Consider the following 26,215-nt stretch of genomic DNA (forward strand, 5'->3'; position numbering starts at 1 on the left):
TGAGGGTAGGCCCAAAACACATGACCTCCTCTTTCTCTAAACTAGTATATTTAGATTCATTACATTATTACAAAAGTAAGTAGCACACAATATTAAAATGTGTCAAAATATTTACCACTTAACCAGTTATACCCATGTACTGTAATGTGTTGACTGGGATCCCCCAAGGGTCCTTTTGTCCCTCCATAGCAAATGCCTTCACAGAGAATAGCAGTTTGCGTTGAGCTTGTAGATTTGCTATTGTTGCTGAATGTTAGCCTACTATGGCATGCCCAGCATAGGGATGTATGGGTTCATGTGGTTAAGCTCTATTTTATACTATAAAGATAATATATAAAGATATCTATAATAGGCCCGTAATCGGGATGTCAGGTTGAAAGTGGTTAAAAAATAACTAAAAGTGTACACATGTGTCACTATTTAAAAAAGTTAATAATGTTATGGTTGTGTTGCTGCTGCCTATTACATTAACACAATAAAACTGGAAAGCAGATTTTTGCGTTTGTTGACTATTGAAAAATAGCAGATATACAAGCCCCCAGTGCATCACTTTGTGCCACGCTGCAAGCTTGTACATCTGCTATTTTTGAACATTTTAGAAAAATCTTGAAAGTGTGGGAACTACCAGATTTGAATGGGTCAATTGATTGGGAAAATCAATGTTCTTATCATGGAGGGAGGGTCGGTAGAACAAGTCACAGGGCCCTACAGTAATGTTGACGTTGTTTAGTCAGTGGGTCAGGCCGGCCCGGTGTCACCGCTTACAATCTGAACAAACGTGTCCGGTCCAGGTGCCCTTAACCCATTAACACCTGCATGAGGTCAAGTCTACAAATGTCTTCTTACTCTTCTAAATCAGCTTCTGAAACTGTTTTCTGAAAAACGTATGTTGCTATATTAGTGGTGCTCAAAATTGTTTCATGTCATGGACCCCCAAAATGATATGTATTTGACCGTGAACCCTCATCAAAACAATGTGTTTTGAAGCAAAGATTTGAGCTTACATTCTTTGCTTTAAAAATACATATATTCAAAGTGCCACACTATGAACTTGTAGATCTGCCATCTAGCAGTTTGAATGGGTTAAGCAAGACACTGAACCGTCACCTATTCCATCTCTATCAGTTAGACCAGGGGTTCTCAACCCGTGGGTCGCGACGCCTCGGGGGGTCGCCAAATTATTTTGGGGGGTCCCCAAATTATTTTCAAAATCTTTTTATTTGCAACTGAATGGCTGGAAAATGGACATGAAGAGTTTACATAGTACATATAGTGCATGCATAAACTTTCCTTAATGATTATATCTGGTTTCAGTATTCATATCTGATTTCAGTATTCATTTATGATATATTTTCTCTATTATTAAGGTTATTTTTGCCGTTTGTATTGGGAGTGGGGGCGGGGCGGGCGTCGCGAGACATGGCCAAAGCATTTCCGGGGGTCCCCAGCCTAAAACATTGAGCACCCCTGAGTTAGACCACTGGTTCACAAAGGTTTTAGTCCAAAACCCAAAAGAGAAATGTTATGTCTCGCCAGGACCCAAGTTAGTGAATATAGCAGATTGTGAGCTTGTAATTCTGCTATTTTCACTACTTCTTAAAAAACAAATATGGAAAAAGAGTGACAGAGATTTATTTGTGACCCATAAAAATGTGTCTGTGACTGTTGGCTCTGTTCAGACATCAGGTCTGTGAACAATAAACATGTAGGTTTGTTTATTTTTATTCCAATATCTCCCCATATGCATCAAACTGCTAATATATATGTTTTAATTATTACTTTTAGTTTGACAAGTATGATTCCAAAATGTTGGTGAACTTCAAATGGGAGTTGTGAAAAAAGAAAACAAATAGCATGTAATTGACACATTATAAGTGTATTATTAATATAAGTAAGCAGCATTGTTCCCATGCATGAGCGACCTTAACTAGATGTTCTGTGCTGTTGTTGTTTGTGCCATTTTCAGAAGTAAACATGGGACAAGAAGAATTGTTTTCCCCCCCGACCATCCAGACCCCTCCCCCCCCACCACCAACCACCAACACACAACACACAACACAGGTAAACACACACACAACTGAAGTATTGATTTGGATAAGCTGCGTGATAAGTAGAAAGTACAGTTAAGTACAGTTAGGTGTGGTCATTATTGTAATAGTAAATAGTTGTACACATTTGTCAACCTGTTGTTTATATTACAATGATGACCACCGTATACTATCATTGACATGTTGATGAACTTGTTTATTTTCCGGGAATGACACCTATCTCTACATCATTATCATTAACATGTTGATTCTTTGTATGAAAGTAATTTCTTGTCATAATTCTGATCTTCTGAACCAGAAACCTGCTGTCTGTCTGTCTAGCTGTCACACTTCTACTCACCAACACATACATACCAGGTATGCATGTGCATGTTTAATGCAATCAGATACTGTAGGACTTTTCTGTTTGAATGTATGGGCTGTCAAGGCCAGAAAGTATTTCTTTGCCACTCGGTAGTAGTAGGCGTTCCCGCATAACTTCCGGGTATGATGATGATGTCACACGCAGACCCTTTAGTCAGTGTTAGAGGGTATAGTATAGACCGATTCACAGAGGGGTGCCCTGGGCGCGGCCATTACTGAGGGGTAATCCATGGAGCAGGTGCTCCGTAGGCCAGGTGTAGCTAATCAGTGCTGCAGTACTCAATGGTACACCCTCAGTAATGGCCGCACCCAGGAAACCCTCTGTGAATCGGTCTATAGTATGCCCTCTAACACTGAGGATTTCATATTTCTAGTGTCTTTTTATAGGGTCCAGGAGGTAAACGTCTCTAAACGATATGTCAAAAGGGGGTCCCTGGCCTAATTCATATCAAACCAGCAGTCATTTGAAATGAACAGTTTTGAAACTCTGGTGTAGACATGTCTAGCGATTCCTTCCAGTTCTGCTCCCTGTTGAACAGTCAAGCGCCCCGACCACCTTCTAGGTGTCACTGCACTGAGACACTACATTTCTTTTGGGTCTCGAATGTTTGAGAAGCTCTGCCGTGGAGGATTCAACCCCATTGTCTCCATGGTGGTACTGTAGGCACCACCCGGATACCCACACTGTGTGACGTCTTAAGACCTCCACCTTCTGCCTTGATGCTCTGCCCAATTAGCTTCCAAAATCTACTTTTAACTATGTTAAACTATAACTATATTCCCAAGGCTTTGAAAAATATGGTTAAGTCTAATGAAAAAGTGCAACTAAGATGCCTCTGTTCATCATATCTATATTTCATAAGACAAATGTTGTAAGGAAGTAGAACACTGTAAGCTATTAAAATAGCTTACAGTGTTCAGCGTTCTACTCTTCTCTCCTCTCTTTTGTTGTCATAGTGAACCAGTGGAAGATTCCATCGTGAACTCCTGCCCGGTCCTCCTCTCCCACCTCCTCTCCCTCTCCTCTTCCAACAAAGACTTCATTTCCCAGCTCTCCCAGCGCCTGGGCTCCACCCTCCAGGAGAAGGAAGACAAGCAGAGGAGGAAGGAGGTAGAGGAGAGGAGGAGTGAGTCTGGAGGTGAGGAGACGGAGGTACTCGCCCCCAGTAACAGGTAATCACTACAATACCCTGCAATACCCAATACCCTGCAGGTGAATGAATATCTCAAAGCTCACTTGAAAATGTGGATTTAATTAGACATTATTTAAAAACTATTACATTTGTATTAACATCTTCAACCCTAGCATACTCAAATGTAGAGTATTCATTAAATGGTTTTCACACCACAACAACTACAACCAACATTGTCACACAGCCGCTGAATGACGGCCTGACCACCCAACTCTGCCTTGTGTCGAACGACATGTCGCACGATGAAAGTAATTGGTTGGAAGATAAGACCATATTCACATCCTTGTTTACATTTTGTTGTGAGGCTGTCGGCGAGTCACAGACAGTAGATCACCGATTAGAACGTGTTGTGAGACACGTAGTGAGATGACAGTGAGACACGTAGTGAGATGACAGTGAGACACGTAGTGAGATGACAGTGAGACACGTAGTGAGATGACAGTGAGACACGTAGTGAGATGACAGTGAGACACGTAGTGAGATGACAGTGAGACACGTAGTGAGATGACAGTGAGACACGTAGTGTGATGACAGTGAGACACGTACTGTAGTGTGATGACAGTGAGACACGTAGTGTGATGACAGTGAGACACGTAGTGAGATGACAGTGAGACACGTAGTGGGATGACAGTGAGACACGTAGTGTGATGACAGTGAGACACGTAGTGTGATGACAGTGAGACACGTAGTGTGATGACAGTGAGACACGTACTGTAGTGTGATGACAGTGAGACACGTAGTGTGATGACAGTGAGACACGTAGTGAGATGACAGTGAGACACGTAGTGTGATGACAGTGAGACACGTAGTGTGATGACAGTGAGACACGTAGTGTGATGACAGTGAGACACGTAGTGTGATGACAGTGAGACACGTAGTGGGATGACAGTGAGACACGTAGTGTGATGACAGTGAGACACGTAGTGTGATGACAGTGAGACACGTAGTGTGATGACAGTGAGACACGTAGTGAGATGACAGTGAGACACGTAGTGTGATGACAGTGAGACACGTAGTGAGATGACAGTGAGACACGTAGTGTGATGACAGTGAGACACGTAGTGTGATGACAGTGAGACACGTAGTGTGATGACAGTGAGACACGTACTGTAGTGTGATGACAGTGAGACACGTAGTGTGATGACAGTGAGACACGTAGTGTGATGACAGTGAGACACGTAGTGTGATGACAGTGAGACACGTAGTGTGATGACAGTGAGACACGTAGTGTGATGACAGTGAGACACGTAGTGTGATGACAGTGAGACACGTACTGTAGTGTGATGACAGTGAGACACGTAGTGTGATGACAGTGAGACACGTAGTGAGATGACAGTGAGACACGTAGTGGGATGACAGTGAGACACGTAGTGTGATGACAGTGAGACACGTAGTGTGATGACAGTGAGACACGTAGTGTGATGACAGTGAGACACGTAGTGAGATGACAGTGAGACACGTAGTGTGATGACAGTGAGACACGTAGTGTGATGACAGTGAGACACGTAGTGTGATGACAGTGAGACACGTAGTGTGATGACAGTGAGACACGTAGTGTGATGACAGTGAGACACGTAGTGTGATGACAGTGAGACACGTACTGTAGTGTGATGACAGTGAGACACGTAGTGTGATGACAGTGAGACACGTAGTGTGATGACAGTGAGACACGTAGTGAGATGACAGTGAGACACGTAGTGTGATGACAGTGAGACACGTAGTGAGATGACAGTGAGACACGTAGTGAGATGACAGTGAGACACGTAGTGAGATGACAGTGAGACACGTAGTGAGATGACAGTGAGACACGTAGTGAGATGACAGTGAGACACGTAGTGAGATGACAGTGAGACACGTAGTGTGATGACAGTGAGACACGTAGTGTGATGACAGTGAGACACGTAGTGAGATGACAGTGAGACACGTAGTGAGATGACAGTGAGACACGTAGTGAGATGACAGTGAGACACGTAGTGAGATGACAGTGAGACACGTAGTGAGATGACAGTGAGACACGTAGTGTGATGACAGTGAGACACGTAGTGAGATGACAGTGAGACACGTAGTGAGATGACAGTGAGACACGTAGTGTGATGACAGTGAGACACGTAGTGAGATGACAGTGAGACACGTAGTGTGATGACAGTGAGACACGTAGTGTGATGACAGTGAGACACGTAGTGTGATGACAGTGAGACACGTAGTGGGATGACAGTGAGACACGTAGTGAGATGACAGTGAGACACGTAGTGAGATGACAGTGAGACACGTAGTGTGATGACAGTGAGACACGTAGTGAGATGACAGTGAGACACGTAGTGTGACGACAGTGCGACACGTAGTGGGATGACAGTGAGACACGTAGTGAGATGACAGTGAGACACGTAGTGTGATGACAGTGAGACACGTAGTGGGATGACAGTGAGACACGTAGTGAGATGACAGTGAGACACGTAGTGGGATGACAGTGAGACACGTACGTAGTGTGATGACAGTGCGAACATTCGCAAAGTGCAATAATTTGGGCTTGTCCAACGTTATAAGTGACACTTGTAAATGAGCAGGTTGTGCTCTAGTAGTGAGTGCTCCGGTAGTCTGGATCAAGGATTTTTACATTTTAGGCAAGAAATACTGTATAATAGTGATTGGCTGTACTATCAGTTATAGCCTGTCTTCTCATTGTGCTCCTAGAGTCATCCTGTCTTCTCATTGTGATCCTAGGTCAGGTCCAGGCTACTTTGAGATGGGACTAGACGACTCCAAGGTGGAGGTCCCGGCCAGCAGTCCACCCCAGCAGCAGGGGGTGGAGGTGAGCAGGGTGGTGTGGTGTCACTGTGTTCGGGTGGAGAAAACGCTACAACAGATGGAGGCGTGTCTTGTGTTGACAGACAGCCTGCTGGGACTCTTCTACGTGTCGACTGACCTCACTTCAACCAAACACGACACAGGTACACATTTTGACCAGCCTCTCCCCTCCTACTTGTATGCAAAGATACTATTTAATATCTATAAACTTAGATGACCGGAATTCCCTAGGGCTCTATACTAGAACCCCAAATCTACAGATCTATAAGCTTATAGATCTACAAGCTGGTTGCGATGTGTTGTGAGCATATACAGTAGATCTGTTGTTTTCTCATTAAGCAATTTGTATTCATATTAACGTAATAATAATAATGGATGTTCGGGGGGCGACGGAGCAGAAGGCCCGGTCGCCTCTTGTCCTGTGGTTGGTCTTTGAGGAGGTTGGTGTTTTAAGAGCGGAGGTAGAGGCTCGTAGGGAGATTCCTTGAGGTAGGAAGGAACGTACTAATATTGTATGAATTGATATGAATTGCACTCCTCTTGTCCCATCTTCCCCTCTCTGCCCTCAGCTGAGGAGCAGGTCCAGCGTCAGAAGGAGGTGGTGCGTCTCCTCCAGAGAGATCTCCTGCTGCCGTACTCCCATGTCCTCCTGCTGTCCTCCTCGTGCTCTGACCTCCTCCCCGCCTCCTGTCTGGTCCTGGGTCACTCCTCCAGCAACACCACGTGGTTCCTGTTCTCTGACGCGCAGTCCATCGCGGACACCACCGCTCTGCTGTCTGCACAGATCAACGTAAGAGCTGCTCTCTGACTCAGTGGTTCTCAACCTTTTCAGGTTGTGGTTTGTGTACATAGAAGACGTTTTAGAATCGATTCATTAATGTTCCACGTTTGTTCCCTCAGCTCCCCTCAGAGCCCCACCCGACACCCCTTCCTCTCCTCCGCCCGCTCCTCACCTCATGGGAGGTGGAGGAGAACCAGACTCCCCAGGGTGGATACCCAGCCTTCCTCCTCTCCTCCTCATCCTCCTCCCCGGAGCCCTCCCCCCTCCTGTCGGACCTCCTCGCCCAGGCGGCCGGCGGGGAGACCACGGCGGGCGCCCCCGTGCTGCTCTTCCTCACACAGCGCCACCTGCTGGTGATGAAGGTGAACTTCAGGTGGCTGGCGGAGAGGAAGAGGAGCGAGGCGGAGGTGCTGGACTCGTCCTGCTGCAGGCTGCTGCGTGTTCCCCTGGGTTCCGTGGCCCTGTACCCCACACGTCCTTCAGCACCCCCTGCAGGCCAGCACAGGTATTTATTTAAACCACCTTTTACCCTTCAGGCAGTGGTTCCCCCACTCCCCACATGCTTTTTGGGGTGATACCAAGCTTGACTTGGTATCTATGGAACCAAGTCAAGCTAATATAATGCCTCAACTCCTACAATATTTGAAAACCAGAGCCTTTGGTTTCATGCTTAAAATACATATTTTCGGAAATGTCTATCTATGGGCTGAATGAATGGGCTTTCTATCTTATCTGTGGAAACGGAGCCGGTAAACAAAATGCCTACCACTACCACTGGTTTCTGATACGCAGTATACACAGGTCTCTATTTAGTTGTGTTGTGGCCTATATGTAAATGATGTTGTGTGCAGGTTGGACCATGTGCTGGAAGTGTTGCTGGGCCAGTGGAGGCTGCTGCTGGTGTTTCCTCTAGCCCAGGACAGACTGCTGTTCCTGGGTCAGCTGAGGGAGAGAAGAGACTCTCTGTCTGGGTTGAAGACCCTGGTCCTCCCCAGGACTACTAGTGCTGCTCTGAAACCAGGTAAGCCCACAGAAACAAACCACTCAACATTCAAGGAACTAGACCAGGTGTTAAACCATTCAAACTGGGAAAGAATCTGTGTCATTATTTATTTTTAACCACTTTAACCATTATTTTATACTTTGGCTATTCAAAAATAGCAGATATAGAAGCTGATGATTTTTTTTCTTCAAATCTTTGCTCCCCCCCTGGTCTTCGGTACATATCGTAATATTTTTGGGGGATTTTGAGCACCACTGATACATACATAAGTTTATATATAGCCTACTCACTTTTATTTTTTTTAACTGTGAAATTAGAATCATACTTCTAATAGATTAGAACAGGTGTTTGACCAAGTAGGATGATTGACAACTTCTGATGCTGACCAGAGATCCTAGGCCAGTGTTTGTCCTTGTAGTTCTGATGCTAGACCAGTGTTTGTCCTTGTAGTTCTGATCCTAGGCCAGTGTTTGTCCTTGTAGTTCTGATCCTATAGGACACTAAGGACAGTGTTTGTCCTTGTAGTTCTGATGATAGGACAGTGTTTGTCCTTGTAGTTCTGATCCTAGGCCAGTGTTTGTCCTTGTAGTTCTGATCCTAGGCCAGTGTTTGTCCTTGTAGTTCTGATCCTATAGGACACTAAGGACAGTGTTTGTCCTTGTAGTTCTGATGATAGGACAGTGTTTGTCCTTGTTGTTCTGATCCTAGGTCAGTCCAGAGGCAGAGAGCTGACAGGACACTGCTGTCTGTGTGTTACACCACCCAACCCAGCCAGCTTCACCTACAGGTAAACAACATCTGAACTCACTCTGAGTTTCCACCACCGTCTGTGTGAATGCCTGAACGGGTGACCGGCCGCACATTCTAAACTAAAGCATTTCCTAAAATAACTTTAAATAATATTAATTTATATTGCACTTTTTTCAAAGCACTTTACTATGCATGAGTTATATTCACCAATTCTTTCATCAATCATGCATAGCCTGTGTCCAAGGTGTCACAGCCTCTGACACAGCACACAAAAGTTGGTTGCGGTTTCTCAACCTAAACTGGCTTTGCATTAACATTTAAGTAAATACGTGCGCGCACACACACACACACACACACTGCCACAACTGCCAACGTTAATGTAGATATATGATGCGAGCAATGCTTGGAAAGCTCTGTCTAATAATTTGAGCTTGTTTTCCATCACAGTGTGTCCCAGCAGCCTCCAGTCCAGAGCATCTCCTCTCTGCTTCAGAGCCTGGGAGAGGAGAACCAGCCACCCCCCCACCTCGCTCTCAACCTCTCCCCGGGACTGAAGCTCCTCGCTGGGCTGGAAGGCCAAGGCCTATTGGAATACTTCCACAACAACATAGCACAGGTAAAAAAAATAAGAAAAAAACTTCTGGGGACACTACCCAGTACCCAATTCCCTGTGTAGGGAAATTGTAACCTGTGTGTGTGTGTGTGTGTGTGTGTGTGTGTGTGTGTGTGTGTGTGTGTGTGTGTGTGTGTGTGTGTGTGTGTGTGTGTGTGTGTGTGTGTGTGTGTGTGCGTGTGCGTGTGCGTGTGTGTGTGTGTGTGTGTGTGTGCGTGTGTGTGTGCGTGTGTGTGTGTGCGCGCCAGACTGAGGGGGAGGAGGTGAGACAGGTCTTGTGGCTGTCTGTGGTCCTCTACAAATCCCCTGAGGCTGAGCTCACTTCCTGTCTGCTGCTCTCCACCAACGCCATCTACTTCCTGTTGGAGGACTCTGCCTCCTCGCTTACTCACCACTCATGTAAGACAGTAATTGGTTCTGTGTGTGTGTGTGTGTGTGTGTGTGTGTGTGTGTGTGTGTGTGTGTGTGTGTGTGTGTGCGCGCGTATGCGTGTGCGTGTGCATGCATGTGTCCGTGCATGTTTTCCATTAAAGTGGCCATGGCAGGTGGCCATTTTAAACACCACAAAAATAAACATGAATGACTTCCAGTCAATGTAAATATCTGTCTCTAGGGTAGGTACCCTCACAAAATCAGGGTCTCTAAACTGCCTCCCCACAACTTGGACACTTGCTCTCCCCATGTCCCATATATGGGGACTAGGTTGGCGGAGGGTTTGTAGAGCCGGATCACGTTAGATAATTGACACAGGGGTGAAAAATGGGTTACAAAATCGTGGGATAAAAATATATATATATCTCTCTCCCTCCCTCTCTACCTCTCTTTATCTCTTTCTCTCTCTCTCTCTCTCTCGCCATCAGTGTGGGAAACGTCAGATTCAGCATGCAGAGATCCAGAGGCGGAGTCATGTTACTATCTGACCATCCGATTGGCTGACCTGTTGTCTGTCAACGTGGGGCTATTTGACCAATACTTCCGGGTAGTAGGTTAGTTGAGGTTCTGGTAGCAGTGTTAATTTTGACAGCAAATTTTGATTTAGTTTTAGTCATAGTCTTTGGAATAAAACTACACCTAAACCTAAATAGTTGAATTTGTCGACAATCTTTTATTTTGGCAGGCCTTGACGGCATCATAATCCCTGATCTATGAGCTTGTAGATGGCCTATTTTCTGAATATGACACCCAAAAAGCATAAGCCAAGCATAAAATAAGTTGTCTTAGGTCTAATGGATCTCTTGTCCACTAGTCCTCCCCAACATTTTTGTCTAGTTTTTATTTGTTAATATATTTTTAGTCAGTCATTGTGTGTGTGTGTGTGTGTGTGTGTGTGTGTGTGTGTGTGTGTGTGTGTGTGTGTGTGTGTGTGTGTGTGTGTGTGTGTGTGTGTGTGTGTGTGCGCGCGCAGGTAGTAGTGCAGATCAGATCGTGTGCTGTCTCAGCAGAGACAGTTTTGGGACTCATGGCTTCTTACAGCAGCTGATGGCAGTCCTCAGTCTCCAGGAGAAGGTCCCTCAACCTGACTCCACCGAGCAAGACTTCTATAGCCACAAAGACACTGGTACACAAACACATCCATCCATCCTACCTTTTCCTATCAATGTCCATTATTTATTTGTCATTTGAGCCACCGACCACCATTTCATAAGATTTAGCTTCTCAGACCCAAAACATTGAATATTCTGTTGTCGTTGAATATGATTTTGTCCACAATTGCATGCTGTATTGATGTGGTTCCATAGGAGAGATGACAGGCAAACATAGATCAAAATAACAATTCTTCTACATTCGCTAATTGTGTAGACTTCACGTAAATTAAGTAATTAATGCAGATGTTTAACAATAATTAACTTGTTAAATTAACTTGAAAATGTAATCAAATAGACGCGTAATGTCTCGTAATGGTTATAGATCTACGGGGGTTACGATACTTAGAATAGATAGATATAATGGCATTATTTGGTGTGTGCGTGCGTGTGTGTGTGTGTGTGTGTGTGTGTGTGTGCGCGTGTGCGTGTGCGTGTGCGTGTGCGTGTGCGTGTGCGTGTGCGTGTGTGTGTGCGTGTGTGTGTGTGTGTGTGTGTGTGTGACGTCACCCCCTGCAGGTAAGATGAAGAACTACGAGCTGGTTCATGGTGGTAGGGTGAGGTTTGTCTATCCCAGTGATGAGGAGATGGGAGATCTCACCTTCATCGTGGCAGAGAGGAAGACGGCTGCCTCTTCATCCTCATCCTCATTCAACATCCTCCTCTACCTGCTGGCCTTCCAGGTACACACTAAGCTGAGCTGAACACTCCATGGGATGCATTGGGTGGACGTACTAGGTCAATTAATCCATTCTCCTTCTGACAGCCCATACTGCCCAAACGTACAGTGCTAAATAGCACTGTACGTTTGGGTAAACAAGGAATAAACAAGGTGTATTTGTGAGCGATTTTATCTCGCAAACATTAAAAAAACATATTGTTTATTCATACGCTTGTCCACCTGGCTATCATTGCCTTCAGTGCATTCCATAGAATTTCCGGCTATAGTTTCTAAGAGCACAGACTAAGTTTGTGATTGTTTAGTAAGTATGGACTGTCTGTCACAACTCACAACTTCATGTACTGATTTACTAGGTTCATTTACATGGTTTAATTGGTTCAACTTTCATTTCTTTCGTCCTTTGTTTTCATCACTTCCTTCCTTCTACCCTTCCTTTCCTCCGTCCTTCCTTCTACCCTTCCTTTCCTCCATTCGTCCAGGTCCAGACACCTGGGAGTCCCACTGGCACTGGCCCCTCCCCCAACCCCCTGCTGGAACCCAGGACCTTAATCCTGACCTCTACAGACATATTCCTATTGGACGAGGATTATGTCAGTTACCCTCTGCCTGACTTGGCTAAGGAACCTCCCTCCAGGTGTGTCATCATTAACCCATTCTGACCTGAGATCAGATTCATACGAGGTTTCCGCCGGACACACACTGGTCTGATGAACCCATTCTGACCTGAGATCAGATTCTAAAAATGTCAGTCGCTCTTCGATTTTTCAAAAATAGCAGACCTACAAGCTCGTATCGCGCCACTCGGTGGCGCGATATGAGCTTGTAGATCTGCTATTTTTAAATAGCTAAAGCATAACATGATGCTGACACCAAAATGGGTTAATTCTTTCAGTGCGATCTACGATTATACTCGTACCCTCTAGTCTAAGGTACGGCATTAGCCATCTACGGACATGTTCGTACCAGCTATGGGATTTTTACATCCAGGCTCCATTTAGATCCATTAAAAGCAAGATTTTCAAAGCTCTGTATCTCTGAATCTTCGAGCGCTGTCCATGGTGAGCCGTCTCGCATCCAGACGATCGTAAATCATTCTTTACTTTGTCTCGCATCGCTGATGACATGTAACAAACTGATGAGAGCTAAGGGGTGTGAGGACTGCTCACTGAGCACAGCCCCCACCTCCCTGATAACCCGGAAATTAAACAGCGGGTCATTACAATGGGAGTGAACGGTGGCAAGGCTTAGATGTGCTGATGCTACCACCTACTGGGCACAGAAAGAACTAGATAAAGTGCCTCTGGGAACAGGTCTCCACCAGGGCAGGTCAGGTTGTGGCCTCCTGGTGGCGCTATAATAGGCCAATGTGAAAAGGGTACCATTTCTTCTTACGCTTTGGATGGCAATTGGATGATTTGAGGCATTTTCTTCCAAAAATGTGTTTTGCTAAAATCTACCTGTTGGTCCAGGGAGAAGTACCAGGTGAGGGAGTGGCGGAGGATTCGGGACCTGGACAGGGTTCTGTTGGGCTACCAGCCGGTCCCACAGGCTCTCACTCTGGTGTTTGACGACTGGAGCGGACCGGACCTCCTGTGTCACCTGACCATGGACCACTTCAACCAGGAGACGGCAGCAACAGGAGGAGGTGCAGCAGCAGGAGGTGCAGGTGCAGTGGGAGGAGGTGCGGTCGGGGAGGTGCAGTGGTGCATCCTGGTACCAGGAGCAGAGAGCAGGGAGAGACTCCTCTCTCTCCTGGCGCGCCAGTGGGAGGCTCTCTGCAGTCGAGAACTGCCTGTGGAACTCACCGGCTGATTGGCCCAACTCACAGGTCGGGGAAACGGTATGATTGGTTGGCTGGAGTCTACTGATGATGTGAACTCTGCATCTAATGGACGGACAGACGGACAGACGGACAGACAGACAGACAGACAGACAGACAGACAGACAGACAGACAGACAGACAGACAGACAGACAGACAGACAGACAGACAGACAGACAGACAGACAGACAGACAGACAGACAGACAGACAGACAGACAGACAGACAGACAGACAGACAGACAGACAGACAGTGTTTTTTATACATTAATAATTGAACATGGATATGATGTTGAACAGTGCCACAGAGTCCTGAAAATTTGACTTCCTGTTTACGTTGTCTCTGGGTTCTTAACGGCTTCTCAGTGCACATGTGCACCCACACACACACACACACACACACACACACAGAGCTGCTTGTAACAATCTGCTTTATTTTACATATTTTTTTGTGTTCCTTTTTGAATGAAGATTATCTTTGACAAAATTTAAATAATGTCATTATTGTTATTATAATTATAATTGTTTTAGTATTATTATTATTTTAATGGTTTTACATTTCAGAGCTAATTGTTTATTGTTTATACTGTATATCGCTGTTGGGTAGAAACCTTGTATCGCAATCCTACTATTGATGAACAAAATCTATGTCCATCAGTGTGTCACTGTGTCCGACCGACTGACTTCAAACTCTGTGCAAGCGTCATGGGAGATCTCGTTGTTCAGAACCTGTATGCCCATATATTGGCTGACCACCTTCAAACGTGGGTCACCGAGGACCAGAGAGAGATATGGAAAGTGAGTCGGATCATCAGCTCTCCCAAAATTATTGATAAAACCGCAAATCCCCATATATGGAGCATCCTGATATCATCAATATGACATCATACTGGTCTATGAAGTACTGACTTCATAGACTGGCCTGGACTCTATATTTGGGCATGCATTTCACAAAACTCCTTCAACTCTATATATGGGTATAAAAGGGATTCAGACAGGTGAGGTACAGAGATCTCCACATATGGGCATAAAAAAGGGACACAAACAGACAGTCGGACACAGAGGTTACTCCGACATCAGGTACAACCGGGTGTAGCATGCATTTCCAATATGCATTTGTTCCTGAGTAGACAGGTCCCAACGGGTCTTTTTTATGTAAATATTGAAGCAATGAAAACGGGACTAAATAATTACAACATTGGGTCCATTGGAACACAGGTTCTTTTTTTTCCATTTCCTGAAAAGTTAAGATTTTAGACATTCAAGGTTTCCACCCGACTGCAACGATATTGATTATCACCCTGACATTGGTCATTGACTGAGCTTATAGATCCGTGGGCGGTAAATCCGGGAAGTTCCTTGTTGACAGTATGTCCGTCTACAGTATGTATTCAAATAAAGTGATATCACATGCATGCACACACACACACACACACACACACACACACACACACACACACACACACACACACACACACACACTGTTGCTGGTGGTTGTATAAAACCGTAACTTTTCAGGAAATGGAAAAAAGACCCTGTGTTAGTGTGTTCGATTGGATACTTTTTTGACTTTATTTACAGTTTGCAAACAGTACAGCAAGTACAATTACGCAAGCAATGCTAAGTAAAGGGATAAAACAAAAAAGCCTTGATTTCTTTTTCCATTGTGGTCCTATGTATTAATCAATTCATAAGCTACAATGTAGTTATTATTTTTTCACAAGCTCTTGTTAATACAGTACTTTTAATTTGTTAAAGAAAACCGAGTTAACTTTAAACATTGCCTCCTTATTTTCGACATAATATTATACAGAAGGATTTTCTTTTAGAATGGCAGTAAATTATGAGAACAGTTTCTGCTCCACAGCGACAATATATATGATGGTTATTTTCATAATGATATAATGTTTCAATTATTATTATTCCCTATTTATTGTTTTTAAGCTATCGCATCACTTGACCAAATGCAAGGTGACCAATAACAGCCAGTGCTGTATTGAGTTGCCTAACTTTTAACGAAACTATTGTTTTATCTGCTTGACGACTTCCTTCTGCTTTAATGTGGAAACATAAGATGCAGTATTAAGGAACAACCTTTAATAAATATGTTTTAAAAACATCAACTATCATACTATGCTATCATGTTTTTCTTTTTTTTTACTTTCACACAGCAACTTTACTCTTCATTAACATTACAGCTCACACTTTTACACGACGTCTTCCTTCAGATGTAAGAAAAACCACATATACCAGTTTTGCCTGGTGGAGAAATGACCTGCCCAAATCCATACAATACATACAGTATCGACCACATCCACTCCCATTGTTTAGACAAACCCCGAACTATTAACCAATTAAAGTCTGCTTCAGGTATAGTAGACAGGTTTCACAAATTGTGAAAATGAAACAAAGACATAATGGCAAAAAATAATGTATATTTCACAGATAAGAATACATTTAAACAAGCAAACATTTCAACTGAATAGATATTAATATTATTGTAACGATTATTATTAATCGCCACGTTGTTCCTATCTGATTGGTCAAAAGTCGGAGAAGAGGCGAGACAACAGATACTTTATTACATTATGCGTGTGACATCATCATCAAACCAGGAAGTTATACAGGAATGCCTACTGAGTGGCTAAAAAACTACTTTCTGGCCTTGACAGCCCATGCATCCAAACAGAAAATCTAATCTAATTGCATTAAACGACGTTAAACGCACTTTGCCACTCGATTTCCCATTCACTTTATGCATGCGCATCCCCTCCTCGCGTGAAGGATACTTGGTTGGAAGGGTACCTACCTACCTATACATACATAATGGTACGGTCCCAGCTCCGCCCACCACGGATCCAGGAACAGAAACAGTGGAATCCATCCTGATATTCTAATGTACGTGTCATTCATGCCATCTACACATAGGATACTGCACACACACTGTGACTCAACTCACTGTAAGTACTACTATATAATACCACTACTCATGCATAATAATAACGACATACTTAATTTAATAGTGGCTGTTATGCCTTGAAAGTGTACTCTGTAAGACATAATTACTGTGTAAACTGTTCTGTTAAAGGAGGTATAGTGGTACTGTGCATGTATGTGTTAATAATATCACTCACTGTGTTGTTGTCATTATGACACATCTGTTAATGCCTGGTTTAAGGTTTAAGCCAATCACTGCCAGTGTTAGCTGTTGTTAGCCTAGCACAGTCAGTGAGCTATAGAATGTCAATGAACTGTGGAAAGTTCAAGCACACGAACGTACGGTGACACCAGTGTGAGTCAGTGTCGGAAAGTGATGTACAGACCGAGAGCCTCACGTAGAGAGACCATATAAAATAATAAGACAATACAAGTATACGTCAATACTTCTCATAGTTCTTCTACTAGTACATGACTGTTGGAGGCTAGCTGGAAGATGCTAACAGTAGCATGCAGCTGTCATTCAATCACCGAGTCGTTTTGTTTACTTCTGAATCGGTTCAAATTCTTGCACTGTTGTAACTGTTGGTTTGATACGAATCACCCACTAGCAGGATAGTATTGCATTATTATTATTATTGCAATATTGCATTCATTCATTCATTCATTCAGATTTTACGGGGACCAGTTTCGGATTGCAGCCGTCCGTATAGGTGCCCTTTGAGAGCGGTTTTGAAGGAGTCAAGGGATTCAAATGTCTTACTGACTGTTGGTAGGGCGTTCCAGATTTTGGTGGCATAGGAGCGAAAATAATTTAGTCCCTTGTTTGTGCCGAATCTGGGTTGTACATGGTTTGTTGCACTCCCTCTGGTGTTGTGGGTGTGGACTTCGTTTACATTAAGGAAGTATTTAGACAGGTACATGATGGGTATCTTGGTGGTGTATCGAATCTTGTGGACCAGACCCATTGCAAGATGCTGTACTCTGTCGTCGACCCTAAGCCATCCCAGCCTGTCAAAATGGGCAGGGGTTCGGGGGGTGAGGCCAAGTAGGAGCCTGACCAGTTTGTTTTGGGAGGTCTGGAGCCTTGTTTTAAGGGCCTTTGAGGTGCTGTGGTACCAAGAGGTGCATGCATAGTCAAAGAGGGCTCCTGTTTCATTCATTCATTCATTCACATGTCAGGCTGCGGGTCATAATATGAGAAGTGATTGTTGTCAGGAATGCAGTCCTACTGGATCAGGTTTAGGTCATCATGCCAGCTCAACCTGCTGGCCTCAAATCTATATGTATGCCTCAATAGATAGATCATGAAAATAGATCTGTATGATGAGAATTATATTATAATTTATAACATGATAGACTGGAGACACTAATGCATTACAGTTCCTCTCTATTATGATCAAGTGACAATTTAAGGACCTTAAGACCTTTTTAATACCTCAAAAAGAAAATTACCATTACTCCTGCATCAAAAGTAATCGGCAAACTATACATACATTTTCAAATAAATAAACTCAGCAAAACTTAATGTTGGTCAATTATTTCTCCACTTTAATAAATGAGTATTGTATTTTATATCATTTTAATTGTTGATTGTACAGCTTGTAAAGACCAGGCATTACTGGAATGACCAACACTGCTGTCAGACAAATCCATTTAGAATGTGTTTTTGTGTCGATCTGTTGATTTGTAAGAAATGTTAATGTTCTTGTAGTATTTAAATATATTTATAATATTTTGGTTATTAATAATTGCCCTGCCTTACCTCATTGTTATGTACCAAGTGACGCACAGAGCGGGCATAAGGTGCTGATTGACTGGGTGGGTGCGTATTGTCTTGGTCTATATTGAGATGTAGTTGTGTGTCACACAACCAAAGCCATTGCTGAGAGGTTGGGTGTGGACAGACTTATCCTGGTTAGTGATGGATAACAGATACAAAAGATTAGATTAACAAAACATTTCTTTCAGTCATGAGATCAGAACTCTGGATAATGCAGGATAAATAGATTCTTTACATTTGTGTCCCCTTTAGTTGTTGCAGAGGTACAACAGGTCTTCCTGACAAATACCCCATTTAACTACTAACTTAAACCCTATATACACTTTGTTGACTGGGATCCCCCAGGACTATTTTCGTGGAATGTTCAGCTATTATGACATGCCCAGAATGGGGATACTAGGGTTTGAGTGTTTATCCTGTCCCAACTATTATGAGCACTGGGGAAGTGCTCATCTCATGGACACTTCAAGACAGATTAAGCTGGCTGAGGGTACTGTTGACAGTTGAAAGTTGAAAATACAAACATTTAGATGTCTCAATAATGGATTACTCTGAAAATGTAATAGTTTTCCAATTCCAACTGCCTCAGCACAGCATTGTTCAGGACCAAATCTGTCAGTGATGACGTTATGTTTAGTTTTGACTTTTGTCTAATTGAATTGAATTGCGTTGGTTACAATTTGTTGGCATGGTGATTTCAGGACGATGAAGGCTCTCATTCTGGTTGGTGGCTATGGAACCCGGCTCCGCCCCCTCACGCTCAGTGTGCCAAAACCACTGGTGGAATTCTGCAACAAACCCATCCTCCTGCACCAAGTAGAGGCTCTGGTCAAGGTGAGAGACAGTCATATGTAAACAAACCATTCCTCCTGTGTGTGAAGATTTCCAGTGATTCGCTCACCATGCAGTGCTTCCTGTTCAGCCGTCACGTAGTTCAGCCCAATGACAAAAGAGCCAGAGGAACGTCTCTCTTCAGCCAGTCAAACTGTTGATGACTGACTGATTTTTACATTTTGTGTGTGTGTGTGTGTGTGTAGGCTGGCGTGGACCATGTGATTCTAGCTGTGAGCTACATGTCTGATCTGCTGGAGAGAGAGATGAGAACACAGGAGCAGAGGGTTAGTACAGAACCCACAATGCATCCGACACTCAGAAGAACCGCATAAAATGTTTCTTTGTGATCTAAATGATCAAAAAGAGCAGATCTACAAGCTCACATTGTGTCTTGCCTGTGGATTGCTATTTTGAAATAGAAATGTAAGTGGTTAATTGTTAGCTGTCCTTGTCGTGCACGGTTACTGTTCATAATAATAATACAATAATTTGTTTCATTTGTAGCTTGGGATTAAAATCTCTCTGTCTCATGAGAAGGAGCCACTGGGGACAGGTGAGTCCATCTACCAGTTCCTACTGGACCTTAACCCATTAAAACTGGGAAAGCATTTGTGTCATTTTAGATTATAGCACTGGCTGTTACACACAGTAAATGCCCTTTTCACAGTAAATGTCCATGTTACCTCTCCACATACAGAGCAATAGACGATTTTCAACCTACCAGGTCTTCCTCAGCGTTGTCAGGGCCTTCTTAAGAGCGCCGTGCTTATCATAATGTCCATCGCTCGCATTCAGTGTTTAATAACACCCACAACGTTCAAACCCACCAACCATTGCTGTGCTCTAATATCCTCATCTATTATTTGTTATTAATATAATATAACATAACACAAATAGCTTAGCTGAAACAAGGATAAACAAGGGCTTCTCATGGTCACGATGACGACTCAGAGTCAGGTCGTAAATTACTGGATTGTCAGACATAGCCAGGAGGATAAAAACTCTTCTAAAAGTTGAACAAAAAACGCTGGGCGTCGGAGCAATGCTCGGGTGCTGGGGAGAGGAGTGCTCCAGTCCGTCTTTACCATAGAAATGCATAGCAGACTGGCGCTGCCACTCAAAGTGTGCCCTCCGTGGACATTGAGAATGAATTAGAAAGTGTGTGTGTGTGTGTGTGTGTGTGTGTGTGTGTGTGTGTGTGTGTGTGTGTGTGTGTGTGTGTGTGTGTGTGTGTGTGTGTGTGTGTGTGTGTGTGTGTGTGTGTCTCCAGCGGGTCCCCTGGCTCTGGCCAAAGAGTTGTTGGGTGGTGATGACGATGAGCCGTTCTTCGTCCTGAACTCTGATGTCATCTGCGACTTCCCCTTCACAGACCTGCTTGCCTTTCACAGACGACACGGCAACGAGGGGACCATAGTGGTGAGAGAGACTGACAGCTCAGGTGGCACATGGTTAAAGTTCTTTAACGAGGGGACCATAGTGGTGAGAGAGACCGACAGCTCAGGTGGCACATGGTTAAAGTTCTTTAACGAGGGGACCATAGTGGTGAGAGAGACAGACAGCTCAGGTGGCACATGGTTAAAGTTCTTTAACCACTGTGTAGACTAGAGACTAATTCCAAAACTCACATTTAGGCATGTTAAAGCAGCACTATGTAACCTTCCCCTTAAACCCCACATTTGAACCCGGTTTCCTGCGCAAGTGCTGCAATTTTTACCATTGAGCTAATAGAGACTGCCTGCTTGTTCAGGCGATAAATGTAATCTGTTTTTCTTTAATTTCTTTATAAATTGAATCTTGGTCAAACTTGACCTTTGACACGGTCTAAATGTCTCAATATAATAGTACGAAGACAAAACACAACCATGCGTTATATTGTATTAACCCATTTTGGGCGGGAACCCCTTTTGGTGTTAGCATTATGTTATGCTTTAGCTATTGAAAAATAGCAGATCTACAAGCTCATAGCGCGCCACTGAGTGGCACGCTATGAGCTTGTAGGTCTGCTTGTACGTCTGCTATAACATAGCTTTTTCAGAAAACTGTTGGTTTCAAACAGACATTTTGCTTTGCCTTTTGCAGTTTTTTAAATTACAATAGTATAACAACAGCAATTATTGTTTTTACAACATTAGAGGTGTCATAGGTAAGAGAAACTCTTAACGTAACGATGTGTATTCAGAAGCGATTTTGAAAGAGTGCGGATCTGTCACTGCACTATCTGGTTGGTCTGTTGAGCAGGGAGAGGAATAGCATGTTCCTCCAAACTCCTCACTGTCAGGTAAAAATCACACCCATGTGAACTGAGTGGTGCAACTCAATGGGAAACAAGTCCTTTCAGGACCTTTTGGGGGTTTTAGACGAATTGTATGACTGTACTCGTGCCATTTGCATTTCTGTGTTAATTCAATCAATACCTGAAGGTATTGGCATAACGACTAAATTGGGAGGAAAAAAAGTCTCTGGACGTAAAAACACAATGATGAGTCTGACATACACCATTTACCATACTATGCAAATGTATGTTGTTTAGTTGTAAAAAATAAAAGCAGGTGCACTTCCTCAGGATATCTTAGTGTAGGCAGTGGGTGCTCAGCGATAAAAACTTAAATGCCACAGAAGTGGAAAAAGCAGCACTCCAATGTAAAGGATGCAAGACTGGCTCAGATTAAAAATGTTATCTGTTCTTAGAAAGGCTGAGGCAGAAAAGAATAAGCGTTGGCAATACAATGAGATTTTTTTTATCTGAGCCAGTCTTGCATTCTTTACTTTGGAGTTTGGAGTGTTGCTTTTTCCACTTTGGTATTTGTACAGTATGTGGTTTACAGGTACTTGTTACATATTATGTTATTTAGATTTGTTATTTTAATGTGTCTGTAGGTGACACGCGTGGAGGAGCCCTCTAAATACGGTGTTGTGATCTTTGAGACTGACAGCGGCAGAATTCAGCGCTTCGTGGAGAAACCTCAAACCTTTGTCTCAAACAAGATCAACGCTGGAATGTACATCTTCAACACACACATACTGAAACGCATACAGGTATGGGGGGGGGGCAAATACATTTTGGAGGTCCTTGACATGAAAAAGTTTGAGAACCACTGATATACAGTACTGTAGCAACATGCGTTTTTCAGAAAACAGTTAGGAACACTAGAAATTCAGTAGTTGGCCTATAATATGATTTACGTTGTGTTCAGGTCATTGTGTATATTCAGGTCTTATTGTCTCTCTGCAGCTCAGACCAACGTCCATAGAGAAGGAGATCTTCCCTGTCATGGCAGAGGAGGGACAACTGTACGCCATGGAGCTACAAGGTAATGATGCCACAGTACTGCCGCTTACGGCACTAATGCTAATATTCCTCTACCCTTTTGTGCAGCCTTCTCTGGCTTCTGGTTGCAGCCTGCACTCACAAAACAGCTGGTGATGAGACCTACTGTACAGGGGCGTAAACTAGACGTCAGAAGGCCCCGACGCAGGCTGGTCCCCCCTGACAGCAACCCCCCCGCGATCGCAGCCGCCGGTGAAAACAGCCCAAACTGACTGTTTTTTTATGCTTAAGTTATAAACAGCACAGCGTGGATACTGTACAGCAGTTGTGAGGGTACCTGTCGCGATTGTGAACAGAGCAGCAGCTGCAGCCTGTGAAAATAAGCCCAAACTGCGTTTTGGTTTATAAACAGCCGAGCGGGGCACTGTACACACTACAGTAGTTTCTTTTGTGAATGTACCTGGCTGTCGGGACTCAGGAGAGCCCACTGCACAATCGCTGACTTCCTTCATGTTACCAGAGCTGTCGGGAGGCGAGGCTCGTGTGTGCCTACAGTATGCCTGGTGTGTGGCTGTGTGTGCTAGCATGCTTGTAAGTTGTGAATGTGTACCGGTAGTCATGATGGTTGTAAATGTGTAGAGTTATGGTTGTAGATGCGTTTCTCGTGGTTGTTAATGTGTATAGTTATGGTTGTAAATATGTTGTCGTGGTTGTAAATGTGTAGATTTATGGTTGTAAATAGAGTTATGGTTGTAATTGTGTAGAGTTATGGATGTAAATGTGTTGTCATGGTTGTATGTTGTAAGTGTGTAGAGTTATGGTTGTAAATGTGTAGAGTTATGGATGTAAATGTGTAGAGTTATGGATGGATGTTGTAAGTGTGTAGAGTTATGGTTGTAAATGTGTTGTGTCATGGTTGTATGTTGTAAATGTGTGTAGACTCTGTGTCATGGTTGTAAATGTGTGGCGTTCTTGTGTTTGGTTTTTGCAGCTCTCAGTGCTACCAAACGTAAGTGTCTGGCCTCTTAATTATTCTCTGGCCTCACATACAAAGCAGCTGCATTAGCGATCCTGGTAGGATAGAAAACCAGCAGTACTAGAGACCAGTAGAATGTCTATTATTAATATTACAATCCTGCACAGACTGATTCATGCTGTGTGTCTGTGCGTGTGCGTAGGTTTCTGGATGGACATTGGTCAGCCTAAAGACTTCCTGACAGGAATGTGTATGTACCTGCAATCGCTACGGCAACATGCACCAGAGAAGCTACGCACAGGACCCGGCTTCCTTGGAAACGTGCTGGTTGTGAGTATCTCATTGGCTGGCTAGTTGGTTAGCTTGTTTGGAAAGAATTGTGGATTTGGACAATCACCTCGCCCATTCACACATTGAGCCTTTACGTTTAAATTGGACATTACACCGACTTCACTCAATGGAAGCTGGCACAGTCAAGTCTGGCATTTCAGGTCCCATGAGTTCTGACATTTGTGTTCACGCATACTAAGCACTGGTTAATATGTAGCGATAACTTCCATGTTACAGTGCATGAGTTTAGTCTCTTTTGTTAATGTCTGTTGGTATGTGTCTCTGTCTCCATCTGTTTGTGTGTCTGTGTGTCTGTCCCTCTTCTTCTGTCTCTCTGTGTGTAGGACCCTACAGCACAGATAGGACAGAACTGTACGATAGGGCCTAATGTGACGGTCGGAGCAGGCGTGGTTGTGGAGGATGGTGTGAGGATAAAACGCTGTACCGTCCTGAAAGCAGCGCGCATTCGGTCGCACTCCTGGCTGGAGAGTTGCATTGTGGGATGGAGCTCATCTGTGGGCCAGTGGGTGAGTTCAGAACAAATATGTTTTATGGCAACTGTCACTGATCATCCTTACGTATACCCTGCTACAGTATATACACTACTACTGTACTATTACTACTATTATACTACTGATATACTGTTTATGTCTAAAGTCACAACTGGTACTTTGCTGGATACCAAAAGTAGTAGATCTACAAGCTTAAAACGTGTCTTTACGTTTCAAGCTTGTGGATCTGCTACTTTTGTGTGACGCTATCGTACAGAGGTTTTCAACAGGTGGTCCGTGAAGGTATTGCATGTGGTCCCTGACCATGCACTTAGTAATGTAGCAAAATTAAGATTTTGTATTTTCTTCCACGGAAAAGTGCACTAAACTTGTGTGCACTGTTCCGTTGAAGTGTGTCAATTCCACAGAAAAGGGAGATAGAATCTCAAGAAGGATAAGTGTACTAGCTTGCCTGATTGAGTCATCATCATTAGGACATGTGTCTGCTCTATCAGTACTGTATATCAGTTAACCTGAGTTTAATGGAAGGTAAGACAATGTAATAAGGGTAACTGTAGGATAGTAATTGGTTGATTCTTAGTCAGGGTGGTGGTCCCTGGTTCACAATCGGCTGAAAGCCCCTGCTATAGTATGACCAAGTAGTGTGTTAATTTATAGCCTGATTCACTACGTTCCGTGGATTTATTTCTCAAAGTGCCAAAAGAAATCCACAGAATATAGTGAATCAGGCTAGATCCCATGCTAGTTAAGTTACAAAACAACGTAAAAATCTGGAGATAAGAGGTTTCTGCCCGACAGCGACGATGTATATTCTAGAAGTGGTCCTGCATTGACCGTGTGCTGTTTGTTGCAGGTGCGTATGGAGAACGTAACGGTACTTGGGGAGGATGTGATCGTCAATGACGAGTTGTACCTGAACGGAGCCAACGTTCTGCCTCACAAATCTATCAGTGACTCAGTGCCTGAACCCCGGATCATCATGTAAACACCTCAGAGACAATCACAGCAGCACAACACTGAAGGAGAATGAAGGACACACAGTAGTTACTAATACTGTAGATGGACTGTTTATGTCGATGGAGAGACAGATACTATAGATGGAATCATGGAAGGATGCAAGAGTGTTAGAACAAGTTTGTTCTGAGGTGGTTTTCACAGCGACGGACCAGTGACGATGCCAAGCAAGCTGGACCTTTGTTCCTTAACTTCCCATTAAGTAACATAGGTGACAACTACAGTAGGGCTTCTCACCAGTTTGTTTTCCAACAGTAATCCAACCATAAATGCTGCTGTACCACTGATCCACTTAACCACAAAAGAAATTGGGAACCATTCGGATGCCTGGATTAAAGTGGTTAAGCAACAGAACAACACAAGAGGGAGTGAGTTTTGGTAAATACAGCTGTGAAGTGTGATCACAGGCGTTTATTCAATGGCTAAACTGTCTGATTTCTGATTTCAAAGTAAGACATAATAGTTTGACAAAGAAATAAATTCTGCTCTGTTTATAATAATAATGACGCATAAAGTGCTTTTCAAATCATGGTTACAAAGTGCTTTACGATGTCGAGTACACCAAGAACGATTCAGCTTAATCGTTTTGTTTATGCTGAAGGTTTGAGCTTAAAAACTGATGGTAAGATCATGTACAATAATAAAACAAAACAATAAGCAAAATTATCTAAGAGGCCTTGGTATAAAAGTAGGTTTTCAGAATTGATTTGATTGATCTTAAAATCAATCCAGTGAAGGGAGGCCAGGAGGACTGGTGCTAAGCAACTAGCTGTGATGTTATGCCAAATAACTGTCCATATCTGTACAACTGCAGAGATCTCTTTGTTTGACCACTCATGTTGGTTTGTAGATGAGTCTGGAAGGACTGTCTGCCTGCCTGTGAGGGTCCTGTTACACTAGTATGAAGACTAGTATGTATTTA

At 43.6% G+C, this 26,215-nt stretch overlaps 2 protein-coding genes across 2 annotated transcripts in view; both read left to right on the plus strand.

Moving 5' to 3' along the window:
• Positions 1–15,800, plus strand: part of nisch (nischarin) — a 36,277-nt gene extending 20,477 nt beyond the window's left edge. The window contains exons 15-29 of the mRNA XM_083772097.1: positions 1,967–2,061; positions 2,347–2,405; positions 3,369–3,584; positions 6,326–6,552; positions 6,979–7,199; positions 7,310–7,695; positions 8,042–8,211; positions 8,902–8,980; positions 9,391–9,559; positions 9,805–9,955; positions 10,417–10,542; positions 10,962–11,114; positions 11,659–11,822; positions 12,301–12,455; positions 13,291–15,800. Of these exons, the coding sequence (XP_083628223.1) occupies positions 1,967–2,061; positions 2,347–2,405; positions 3,369–3,584; positions 6,326–6,552; positions 6,979–7,199; positions 7,310–7,695; positions 8,042–8,211; positions 8,902–8,980; positions 9,391–9,559; positions 9,805–9,955; positions 10,417–10,542; positions 10,962–11,114; positions 11,659–11,822; positions 12,301–12,455; positions 13,291–13,633 (2,714 nt within the window). The 3' untranslated portion in view covers positions 13,634–15,800. The remainder of the gene's footprint in view (positions 1–1,966; positions 2,062–2,346; positions 2,406–3,368; positions 3,585–6,325; positions 6,553–6,978; positions 7,200–7,309; positions 7,696–8,041; positions 8,212–8,901; positions 8,981–9,390; positions 9,560–9,804; positions 9,956–10,416; positions 10,543–10,961; positions 11,115–11,658; positions 11,823–12,300; positions 12,456–13,290) is intronic.
• A 692-nt stretch (positions 15,801–16,492) lies between these two features.
• On the plus strand, positions 16,493–25,585 carry gmppb (GDP-mannose pyrophosphorylase B). Its single transcript, XM_083770920.1, has 10 exons — positions 16,493–16,599; positions 19,061–19,193; positions 19,397–19,477; positions 19,698–19,746; positions 20,464–20,609; positions 22,071–22,229; positions 22,426–22,504; positions 23,640–23,767; positions 24,112–24,294; positions 25,133–25,585. The coding sequence occupies exons 2-10, from the start codon at positions 19,065–19,067 to the stop codon at positions 25,262–25,264; spliced, it is 1,086 nt and encodes a 361-aa protein (XP_083627046.1). The 5' UTR covers positions 16,493–16,599; positions 19,061–19,064; the 3' UTR covers positions 25,265–25,585.
• Positions 25,586–26,215: the final 630 nt, after the last annotated feature.

This window comes from Protomyctophum parallelum (assembly GCF_964188405.1).
Source record: "Protomyctophum parallelum genome assembly, chromosome: 8".
Classification (NCBI taxonomy): domain Eukaryota; kingdom Metazoa; phylum Chordata; class Actinopteri; order Myctophiformes; family Myctophidae; genus Protomyctophum; species Protomyctophum parallelum.

Excerpts from the sequence above, each read along its gene's own strand:
- gmppb (XM_083770920.1), top strand. The coding sequence starts at position 19,065 with ATGAAGGCTCTCATTCTGGTTGGTGGCTATGGAACCCGGCTCCGCCCC. Across the intron at positions 20,610-22,070 it reads GCAACGAGGGGACCATAGTG|GTGACACGCGTGGAGGAGCC; the intron begins GTGAGAGAGACT and ends ATGTGTCTGTAG. Across the intron at positions 22,505-23,639 it reads GTACGCCATGGAGCTACAAG|GTTTCTGGATGGACATTGGT; the intron begins GTAATGATGCCA and ends GCGTGTGCGTAG.